The sequence below is a fragment of the Thamnophis sirtalis genome, unplaced genomic scaffold, assembly GCF_051295495.1.
Source record: "Thamnophis sirtalis isolate CommonGarterSnake01/CBP01778 unplaced genomic scaffold, rThaSir2_p1.2 scaffold_2, whole genome shotgun sequence".
Classification (NCBI taxonomy): domain Eukaryota; kingdom Metazoa; phylum Chordata; class Lepidosauria; order Squamata; family Natricidae; genus Thamnophis; species Thamnophis sirtalis.
In genome coordinates, this window is record NW_028261382.1 from 15,941,178 (window position 1) to 15,953,378 (window position 12,201).

At 40.2% G+C, this 12,201-nt stretch overlaps 1 protein-coding gene across 8 annotated transcripts in view; it reads right to left on the reverse strand.

Moving 5' to 3' along the window:
* Positions 1-12,201, reverse strand: part of MEF2A (myocyte enhancer factor 2A) — an 86,144-nt gene that overhangs the window by 21,890 nt on the left and 52,053 nt on the right. For 4 of the 8 annotated variants that reach the window (XM_014061722.2, XM_014061723.2, XM_014061720.2 and 1 more), the window contains exons 4-6: positions 5,527-5,664; positions 3,456-3,675; positions 3,283-3,342 (exon numbers count right to left, since the gene is read on the reverse strand). In XM_014061722.2, the coding sequence (XP_013917197.1) occupies positions 3,283-3,342; positions 3,456-3,675; positions 5,527-5,664 (418 nt within the window). Of the gene's footprint in view, positions 1-3,282; positions 3,343-3,455; positions 3,676-5,526; positions 5,665-5,728; positions 5,861-12,201 lie in introns of all 8 variants that reach the window. The other 4 variants (XM_014061721.2, XM_014061726.2, XM_014061724.2 and 1 more) reach the window with 2 other exon arrangements.

Sequence of the window (12,201 nt, forward strand, 5' to 3'; positions counted from 1 at the left end):
CTCAAGGTCATGTGGTCACCATTTGTAATTTCCCAGCTGGCTTCTGGCAAGTGAAGTTAATGAGGGAAGCCATGTTCGCTTAACAACCACATGATTCACTTAACAACTGCAGTGATTTGCATAACAACTGTGGCAAAAAAGGTCATAAAATGGGGCACTTAACAACTGTCTTGCTCAGTAATAGAAATTTGGGACTTCATTTGAGTACCATCTCTACAGAGTTTGCAGGTTTATCTTCAAGTAAGTATTTCATTTCACTAGATTTTAAAATTATTTTTCTTCCTCAAATCTTACAGTTGTAATTAACTCCCTTACTTCATTCACAGGGCTGATGTAAATGTTTATGTCAATTGTTCTGAGGACAAAGATGGCTGGCAGGGTACCAGGGCCTCAGCACTTGTTTAAAGCAGATTGAAATTATCCTTCATCCAAATGATCAAGGAATAATATAACCTTCCATGCAGCAAGGTGAATGATGAGAGGTGACAAGAACTGTACATTGGCAACAGCTGGGGAGGGGAAGGAAGCACATGCTCCTTACTCCTGTTTTAGGGTTCAGCATCAATAAAATATAAAAGCATTTCATGCCATGAAGTGGATTTTAAGCATTATTTATTATCAGGGTTACATTCAGATAAGGTCAATATTTAAATGGAACCGATGAGCTGGTAATTCCAGGAAACGGATGTCTGAGTGTAGAGTGGGATTCCTTTGGTGGCATTGTTATTATTATTATTATTTCACATAGCAACCATATGAAAGGCTGGGTTAGTTCTTTATAATATCAGAACCTATTTGCCTTTTGAATGTGTTAGTGCCCCATCACTTTCCTATCCAACTCACTCCCAACAGCTGGATGTCAGTGATATTACCTGTCATTGTTCATTGGTTACCAGTTTTGTTTTGGGTCTACCTTTAACTATTTAAAAGGGGAAGAACTGCACCTTTGCTGAGCTACAAAAGCTAGTAGAATTATCAGTCAGATTCAAAAGTTTGGCTGCCTAATGAATGGTGCAACTAAGAACTCACAACAGATTCCCACAAAGCACATTCTCTTCTTCTCCTTCCTTGATCAGCGTGATGTTTCCGATTAGCATAAAGTTCAGCTCTTGCTGTCTGAAATGTTGTTTAAATTTTAAGCTACAATTTGGAACCCAACAGAGAGTGATAGCTTGTGCAATAAGGATAATAAAAGAAATGGGAGCCTCTGGGCCTGATACTTCTTTTTTATTTGTATCATGGCCACCTGCCTCACATTGCCCGGTTTATATGTCATACCAACCCAAAATTTGTGATCAGACTTTGCTGAATAAAACATTTATTTGATGGCAAATCATCATTTATGTAATTGTAATCCAGGCTGTAGAGCAAACAATAATGGCTGGATTCATGTCAAATTCAAACCAACCATGTTATAACTTAACAACATGTATTAACACAGCCACTATCTTCTGCAAACGACTACAGCAACTGTAGATGCCCTAACTGAAATCTCATCTTAGTTACATAAGGATTAAACTACCTAAGATAAACTATTACCCCTCCATGCCTAATTCCTATCTGAGAATAATTCTACTGTATATTTAAAGTTGTTGTAAAAATTACCCAAAGCATATGCAAGCACTCAAGGTCCGATTGCTTTTGATGCTTGAATTAACAAACCATTGCATAACCATTTCATGAAGTATAGCTTCAGATATACATAAGGCTCAGATCTAAAATGTGGGTAAAATCAACCAGTTGTACAAAATGCCAGAGCAAGTTTTGAAGAATTCCATTTCCCATGTCTGATGGGTCAAACATAAACTCAGTTTTACATATACATATACATATACATATAGGTAAAGGTTTCCCTCACATATATGTGCTAGTCGTTCCCAACTCTAGGGGGCGGTGCTCATCTTCGTTTCAAACTGAACAGCCAGTGCTGTCCGAAGACATCTCTGTGGTCATGTGGCCGGCATGACTCAATGCCAAAGGTGCACGGAACACTGTTACCTTCCCACCAAAGGTGGTTCCTATTTTCCTCTTGCATTTTTACGTGCTTTCAAACTGCTAGGTTGGCAGAAGCTGGGACAAGTAACGGGAGGTCACTCCGTTACGCGGTGCTAGGGATTCGAACCACCACACTGTCAACCTTTCTGATTGACAAGCTCAGCGTCTTAGCCACTGAGCCACCATGTACGCACACACGCACACACATTCCAAAGGACTTCCAACCCTATACATGACCTACAGTAAGTACACCCAAAGACCTGTTTCTGAATATCAATGGCAGGAAGGATCAATCTCCTTCCCAGGAGAGATTCTACGCTCTTCATTCCAGGCTAGCTGATCCTTCACCACCAAGGGATACTAGGAGTAGGCAAGTAATATTGGCAGCAGGTGTTCGTGCCATCTTCCGGTAATCTGAGAATTGGAACACAGATGCCTCCACACTGACTGAAGCAAACAGCACACCTCCCCAATGTCAACAAGTACCAAGGGAAAAAATAATCACTCTTCAAAGTCCAAGCTCACATGAAAGCTCACAGATTCTGTTTCCCTTCACTGATCGCTGCTCTCCTTAATTAATATGTACAAAGTTATGCATCCCGTACCGTGACAAAAACAAAAAGCCACTGGCCCACAAGAAGCACCCAACTATCAAAATGAAGACAGGGAAATGTCTTACAAAAATCAATGGGCTAAACTTTAAGCTACCTATTTTTAAGCACATATACCTATTTTGGTTTCATGTATCCCCAAAAACTTGCAAATCCAAGGAAATCCTAGAATAAGCAAAGGTCTTCAAGAGAAAGAAGGCATTTTGTTGTCTGTTAAAGCTTTGCTTTCTTTAGAAAGTGCCCACATGCCAAGTAATCAGTGGTGGGATTCAAATAATTTAATAACCGGGTCTCTGCCTTAATGACCAGCTGTGTAGGCGGGGCTCAGTGGTCATGTGACTGGGTGGGCATGACCAACTCAACATCACTCACGTCGATGGGCGCTTCGCTCGCCTTAGCTGTTACAATGTAATAAGGGTTAACCGGAGTGGCAGTTTCTGTAAACAGAGCAATCAAGATTAGGCTAGAATGTTTCCTTCCTGCCTTCCTTACAGGATTAGCCCTGTAAAGTGGGAAAGAAAACAAAAGGAGATTTCTTCCAACAACTAATTTTCCAAACTGCTTAGAAAGTTAACAGCCGGTTCTCCCAAATAGATGTGAACTGGCTGAATCCCACCACTGCAGGTAATCAGTTGGGCCTTTTGTGATAGTGAAAATACAAAATTTTAAAACTTACCCACTGGACTAGAACCAGTTCCATTTGGCACTGAGAGATCACTGGTGGTCAACATCCCACCTAGTTAAGGAATGAAAAAAATATGTATTACGTTCCATGTTATATACTGAACGGAGGTAGCACAAGGTGGAATTTGTTGGAAAGAATTTATAGCCTTATCAAATAAGTCTTACCTGCACTACCTGTACTTGGGGGTCTCTGAGGACCTCCAGGTGATACATTTCGATGCAATGAAGCTTGAGGAGGAGTTAGCAGGGTGGGATCTGTCAAGGTAGAGCTTGCTGCCAAGGCTGGGGATACAAGAGAGCTCCCAGGGCTACTATAGTTTAAAGAATTGGGGCTGGATACAGGAACAGTGACCGACATTGAGAAGTTCTGCGGAGGCAACCCAGGCTGAAAAGGGGGGAGGGGGAAAGGAGGGGAATTAAAGTGAGACAGAAAAGTACAACTTTTGAAATCTTCAGTTGCAATCAAGTGTTAAAATACTAGCTTTGACATTTATAAAATACACAGATTTAATTATTTGTTTAATGCAAAGTATTGCCATCTGTTACATAGGACTATTCAAAAGTTTCAAAATTAGTTAAGAGCTTTTAATTCCTTCAAATTCATCAGTTTAGAAATGGCTTATTCAACATTGCAAGTAGGACATGAAACAGGTTAATTGATATTCACATGTTACATTCAAGCAAACATTCAACCAAAACATATTGGCTTTAAAATAAAGAACCCACAAACAAGTTGTACGGCTACAATCAGAAATATCATGCTGATAAAAGTAGGCTATTCATAAAAATTATCTAATATTTATTTTGTTATTTTTAACAGTTGAACATAAATTTGATTTCATACATTGAAAGTTTAAAAGTTGCCGGGAGGCTAATAAATTGTTAGTGTGTGTTATGATATTGTAACTCTGTGTGTGTGTGTGTGTGTGTGTGTGTGTGTGTGTGTGTGTGTGAGAGAGAGTGAGAGGGAGAGCAAACATTAGCTTGTGGAAGGAATGTATTTGAAAGAATGTTACACTAAAGTCATGTATACATAGATAAACTTTATAAGCCCCTCTATTTATAATCCTCTCTTATGGCTTTCAAATTCTTCCTCAAAACTCATCTTTTACATGAAGCTTTTAGACCTTCGTTTATATATTCCGTTTTAAGTACAGCCAAGCATATAACGATCAAGTTCTCCATATTTTTCCTAGGCCGGGGGTAGGCAACCAGAGGCTCTGGAGTCACATAAGGCTCTTTTATCCCTCTGCTGTGGCTCCCTGCCACCTGTCAGCTCCACAATTGATAGGGCTTTTGGTTAGGACAGGTAGGAGGAAAAAGGACACCACGTTAGGAGGAGACTCTATGGTGGGTGAACCGGACTTCTGGTCAGCTCCAGAATTGAACGGGGAGCTTCCGGTTAGGACTTTTGTGGCTCTGAGTGTTTAAGGTTGCCGACCCCTGTCCTAGGCTGTATGGGATGTTGGCATTTTAAGGCGCTTACGACAGACATTTTTCTTCTTATAGTCTGTTAAGTATCAGGCATTTGAATGGTACTATGTATCATGACAAAATTAAGCAACGAATGATTTAATATGTACAATTTGGGTAATTATGTAAGTATATGAATGAGGAGTTTAGCTTACAAGGTGCACTAGAGATCCTCCTCCTCTGGTAACAGTTTGTCAGTTTCATGCATTTATTTATTGATCAAATTTGTACAGCCAACCCTCTCACCAAAATCGACCCAACAAAAGTGACTAAGAACAGATCTGTGACATGTTTTTAAACATACATATCCGTATGATTATGAAGTAACACTCCTTAACATAAACAGTTCCTTAAACTAAAAACAATGTTATGGATGCTCTCTTGGAAAAAAAAGAGAATTGTTTTTCATCCGTCCATAGGCCTATGACTTCAGGTCCATGAGGAGATACCACAAAGGTCTATGTATTTTCTAAGTTCTCATGAGGGCTAGAAGTTTCTTTACTGAAATGTACTAATTTCCTTAGTAGCTCATAGGCTTTCCTTGCTGCATTCTACACCAAAGAAGATGTACCACTCAAACTGCATCGCTCAGCAGAATTTACATAATAGGATTATAATGATAACCATTCAAGGGTTTCTACCTCAGATGGACACACCTAAGGCAGGTACTTCTGCTTTTCAAAGCTGAAATAGCCACGGAAGGTGGTGTCACAAAATCTTCTCATGCATGTAACAAGAGCGCAAGGCATACCACAGTACTCACTGCGATTTTATGATTCCGCATCATATTATCAAACTCTTCATTAATTTTTTTATATTTTTCTTCTGTATGTGGCGTGAGCACATAGGAAGTATCAGGGTCTGGGCTGTCGCACCCTCTGTTTTCCTTCTTGTTCAGAGCCTAAATAATGAAGTTAATAAAAAGAATCAACAAATAAAAAGTAGGAGCCAAGAGAAGTACTTACAGGGCCTCGCTTGAAAATAAAATCACTATCTTCACTTAGTTTGCTGAATCTGTCATCCGAGAGTGGGCTGTGCTCAAAGTAATCGTCAGCATCTGGACTCTCACAACCATTAAGGCCTTTCTTTCTTAAAGTCTGAAATACAATTGGAAAATTCACACACACAGGAAATACTACACTTGCCATGTTGTTGTCATTTCAACTGCAAAGCTGCATTAAGAGGGCACCGACTGTTGCACAGCCAAAGCCACAGGAATACTGGTTTCTTAACACACTAAAACTTTTCAACATTTGTAACAGAACTATAATTCCCCATTTCCTCGGTAACCATCCCGAATTTCCCCCCCCCCCAATTTCTGGAATACTTTACCCCCCCCCAAAAAAGTTTAAGCTAATTTAATGGGGAATTAGGAATAATGCATTTCGTTATTAGTAGCGGTATTCATCTGCAGGTTAAATCTCCGATGATTTATGAGCATTCCAGTGTTCCCTGTGTCAACTGAACCCATGTCCTAGAACAAGAGTGGGCAGGAGATTGCCTGCCCTCTATCAGGTGGGTACACAAAGGATCGCTGTGCTCTCTGTGCTATGGCTTTAGCTTCAAGAGATCTCGAGCATCAAACAGCTTGTTACAAGACATTCTGTGTTACTCTTCCTTCTGCTTTTATTTATTTTAATGCCAAATAAGTCTGAGAACTGGAATGGAAAAAACAGCAAGAGAACGAGGCTCTTAACCCCTTCCTACCTGCTGTTCACCTCCCCATTCAAACTCTTAAGAGAAATGGAACAAGCTATCCTTCTTCTCACTTCTGAATAGGTAAATAATTGTTTTTCTCACTCAATGAGGAGAACGCTCAATAGGTAAACAGATGATTTCTGGGCTATAATATAATATTCAATAGAAAAAATGAAGCAGCTTAAACTCCAGGTTCTTTCTCTGTGTAAACCTCTATAGTTTACAAGTCTACAGAATCAGTATTATATTGACCATTCAAACATTTTGTAATAACATTTTCATTAAAATAATGTACATTCTCAAACACCAAAGGTAGTCTCTGCCTCACATTCTCTACAATGTCCTGCAAAATGCAATTGCTCCTCAGAAGACAATCATTGTGAAAAAGCAGTCCTCAGCTTGGAAATTACTTTCTAAGCACTAGTTAAAAGCTTGTTGCCAGAAGAGCTACAAGCTTAACATCTCAAAGATATGACAGTACGTTCTGATCTCAGACCAATTTTTTTGTCCTGTTCCATGAGTCCAGCAACTTAAGTTTACAAACCAAAAATGCATTATCAAATATACTCCTTCATTACAAGTACAAAGAGGACCCTGAAAGGAACATAGTACACCCATTCTATTCACCTTTAAAAAGGAAACCTCAATCTTTTATTTTGAAAGGTACACACAGTGAGCTTGTACATTCAAGACAACGTTTTTGGGGCATGGCTGGCAGAAAGTTTTCCATTTTTACATTTTAGAGCAAAATCCATCGCTCTCATTCCGTTACTGCTTGCAGTTTCTGAACAATAATGAAGCCGTGATTAAATATCTTGTCTTTTAAAAAAAACCAAAATCATCATTTTTGTTGAAACAAATTTAAAACTCTTAAAATAGTTTTAAAATCTAAAAAGTGCCTGTGTCTGTGTGTAAATAGTACCCCCCCCCTGCTTTATTAAACTTATGGTACTTCTTCGAGACAAGTAGAACAACTAAAACCAATACACTTTGTGGGCCGGTTGCATTTCCATAACAACTTTTAAACCTTAGAACTATTGTACATTTAAACCACATTTGGCTTGGTGTTTCCCACCCCCCACCCCCCTCAGCAGCATCAAAGTGCTCTCAGCATTTCACATAACACAATCAGATTCATGTAAAGATCACAAGGCACTGTTAGGAAATAATTCCTTCTCCGGTTACTTGGCATAATATCTGCCCCTCTCCCCCCTCCTCAGTGCCTTGAACTCCCACTAAATCAGCCCACATTGGGAAAACAGGTGTAGCTTTCACCAACACCTGTCACAGTACTTATCTTTACTGTCTAACCAATCAGGTGGATACTTATATGGACTTAACCATACATGGTCCTGCAGTCTAAGACTCTGAAAGCTGCTAGCCCTCCCAAACCTCCAACAAGGGTAGGCTGCCAGTCTTTTACTCTGTGATATCAGCAGGGAAAATGCTAACACTACAGTCTGGATTACATTTAACCTTTACAAATTATTGAATACTATAAATAGACTCCGAAAGCATTTCTTCTGGCATTCATAAAGGAATGAATACATTTTGCCCAACATGACCTGACGCTCTAAAACTGCATACTGAGAAAAAAGGAAATTATTGATGTTACAGACTGCAAAGAAGTTTTTTAAAAAAAAAAAAGTTTATACACGGCAGAGTTTATATACTACCACCGCAACACAGCTACAGAGTTCTTCATTATTCCCAAAGACACATTCGAATCTCATACATATTGCGTTCAATACATGACTGCCCTGGAATCTATAGGTATTGTGAATTGTGAAATGAAGCTCAATTTCTGAACGAAAGATAATTACCTTCTTTTAACAGTTGTTTTCAGAAGAAAATTAACCCTTAGCTCAGAAGGAAAGGAAAAATCTGATTTATCTCCCACTTCTACCCTCTCCCCTCTTTGGAAGAGCTTTATAGCTCCCGTTGCCTTAAGAAAGTTCAAAACATTATTAAAGATCCATCTCATCCTGGGCACCCTTTTTTTTAGCTATTACTATTTGGCAGACTTACAGGATAATAAAAATAAGGACAAATAGGCTGAAAAACAGCGTGTAAAACTCAATTTCATTGTGGGCCACATCAGGGTTGTGTTTGACCTCACCAGGAGGGGGTGTGGCCACGGGGATTGGCGTGGCCCTCTACCAACGAAAATAGAGCTCATGGGCACCATTTTCAGGCAGGTCAGCCTCCTGCAGCCCTCTGCCAGTGAAAATAGAGCTCACAGGCCCTGTTTTCGGCTGGGACAGCCTCCTCCCAGCAAAAATGGAACTTCAGGGGGCTGCACACAGCTCACCCGAGCTCTGTTTTTGCTGGCAGAGTCCTTCCCTGTTTCCAGGGTAGCCCCATGGGCCAGATCTAAGCATCCCACGGCCTGAATCTGGCCCATGGACCATGAGTTTGACATCCCTGCTTTAGACAATCCACCTTATCCATAGCATTCTAGATTAGTAGTAACATACTGTGTGTAGGAGACACTGTGCTCTTTATTGGTGTGTGCAATGTTAAACAATTGCGTAGTTAAATCCTGGCATTCCTTCATATATATTTTTACCTTACCAGTGGTGCCTCTAACCAAACTGTTGCCATAACTCTTTTTCTGAGAAATTGGAAGAGAAACCCAAGATTCCTCCCCCCTTTGTAATCTCATAAGTAAAAATTCAAGATTCCCCCCCCCCCACTTTGTAATCTCATAAGTAAAAATCCTGGTCGACCTTCTGCCAACCTCTCTAACAGGATGCCATCATTTGGATGCCTGTAATCTCATCAGATATAAAACTCAGTGGCTATTTGACAGGAAAGGACTTTATATACAGTAGTTCAGCGGTATCAGGAAAACTAGCTTTAACTCAGTGGTTTTCAACCTTTAAAGGACCCCCTTTAAATACCTTTTGTGGCACTGGACCATGGCCATGGAGCCCCAAGACTAACTCAAGATTTAAATCACAACATTTCTTCAAGCCTTTGTGGACCCCAGGTTGAGAACCACTGGTTTAGCTGCATCATTTGGTGAGACTTTCATCATAACCTCTTGCTGTGTTTATTTGAGGCTTGGCTGATCCATAGCATATGTACACAGGGATGAGCTTCTTCTTCACTGCTCATTATGTTCAAGTTGGGGTTAGTCAAGTAAGCTGGCACATTTGCTACTTCTCCAGGGTCAAACAGTCCCCATCAGAGGAGGAGATATGTCCCATTCCCAACATATCTCTTCCTCTCGGATATAAAAATCAAGGTCTGAGATATCTGGATCATTACTCTGTGTTGTATGCAGGGGCAACTAAAAACAAAGTTGTGGCTTTTTATTCCGGTCATTGGCTCTACATTTTACTTGAGTTCATAAGTAAACATTTAATTACATAACCCGCTAAACAACTAAAATTCGATAGGACTAGGTCATTCCTGTTGTAAATAAGGCATACCAGTCACATTCTTCAGGATATTATTGCCACAGACAAGTTACACTGTGGCACAGAAAAAATCAGTAGTTTTTTTTTCCCTCTCCAACCGATGCAGAACTTCAGGCTCTGCAACAAGATAATTATGGTGTTAATGCATTTGTACAGTTATAATTGCAAAGAGTGGCTGATTGTGTTATGAAATTGCCGGGCAGCTAAACTTTTAGAGGTGAACAATTATTACAGTTACACCTCGTAAATAATTGGGGGAGGAGGTATATGTGGTCTGAATCAGGATATTCCTGATTAAAAATATCCAGTTAAATGGACATATCCAAAGAAATACCAGTATTTTGGCCTAATAAAAATGGGATGCCTAAAATTCTGCAAACAAAGGGAAAAGGGTACTTACTGCTCTTTCATGGCTATTTTTGTGCTTATATCTCATCCAATTCAACCATGAACTGATTTGAGATATTACCCTGAAGGAGTTACTGATCTGTGGACATTGCAAACCAAAACTGCTCTAGGACATCACTTCAAAAAGATGAACATGTGTCCACTGAGGGCAATGAAGCAGCTTTTATTTGGCATGGCGCAAGTCCAGATCAACATGCACTCAATGCCACATTTCTTCTGCATAATCGTAAGACCACTGTGGACCTCTAGAGATCTGGTTTTAAAAACTATGAGTTAACCGTCAGTGAAAGTGCTGGTGCAAATGCCACCCGATAACAGCAAATTTCTTTCAGGAATTATGAATACCACACGCTACTATTAGAATTTTTATGCTGGAAGTAGACCTAGTTCTAATACCATCTGCACAAAAACTCTGGGACACTGCCACCATCATAAATATGAACCAGTTGCCAAGCATCCAAATTTTGATTACATGACCATGGTGATGCTGCAAAGGTTGTAAGTGTGAAAAATGGTCAAGTCACTTTTTTCAGTGCTGTTGTAACTTTAAAAGATCACTAAATGAACGGCTGTACATACATATATATTAAATGCAGTGATCTGAGGCATGGTGAAACACCTATTAAGCTGGGAAGCTCACCAGATGGCCAACTGATTATACACCAGCTTGCATCATACCATTTACGATCAAGAACAAAAGGCAGAATTAATTCTAGCCGTATTTAAGACAAAAAATAAGCAATCGTTCTGTTGAATTTTTAAGTACATTGGCACACTTACAAAGGATTTCTCCATCTTAGTGCCACTCCAAAGCCAACATGCTGCCTATACAAATACAAACATATTTTAAGAGAAACAAATGTGTTGCATTACTTTGTAATCCCTAATTATAATGCAAGAATTTGACTGATCGAGAAAAGCAACCTACTGGAATATGCATTACTTTAACCTATCTTCACTGACCAAGATAGCTTAGTTTTCTAGTTGTTTAAGAATGAAAAACATGTAGAAGCTTAACCTTCAAATTCTATTGTTCTTAAATTTAGGTCTGGCCATAATATATAGTTCCTGGTACAGTCATTTTTTTTCTAGAAACAGAGCTTCTCAACTTTTCCTATCTCATTTCCTACAAATTTCTCAAGAAATCTGTGTCTCAGAATTATTATTTTTTTAAAAATCACATTTTCCCCTAAACAGATATCCTGTTATTTTTACATTTTAAAATGCCCTTAAAAAGTATAGATGAGACTTGTTAAGGACATTCTAAAATTTAATAATACAAATAGATTTTATTGTTACAGCAAAAACTCAAATAAAATACTGGGTTTCCCCGAAAATACGACAGGGTCTTATTTTCTTTTTGCCTACAAAATATGGCTTGGGCTTTATTATGGGGGGAATGGTTTATTGTTTTGGGGTTGCCGGGCGGCTGCTCTCTTGTGAGTAGGTTCCCAAAGAGCCGGGCACAGCCTCATGGGCGAATGGCTGTGTTGCCTGTCACAGGAGTGCAACACAGCAGCTATGAAGCGACCACGCTCACGAGCAGCCACCCGGCAAACCCCCTTTGCAGCCGGGCACAGCACCATTCACTGACCTAGGGGTATCGCCAAACCTCGTGAGCGTCTGTTCGCTGCCCCCCCCCCGGCTTGGCGCCTTCCAAATGCCAGTGAATTGCCCTCTGCATGGCTGGAGAGGAGGGTTGCGCGAGCGGCTGTTCCGCTCTTGCTCACCCACTTCCCAGCCTCACAATGCATGGCCCAGCTCTAATTACGGAGCCAGGGCACCGCCACCGCCATCTCAGCCTGGCTTTTTCCACGGCTTCCAACCCGAGTCTTTCGGCAGTGGCCGCTCTGGGGGCACGCTCTATGGTTGTGGGCCAGTTGCCTGCACAGCGTACACGGGGCTTG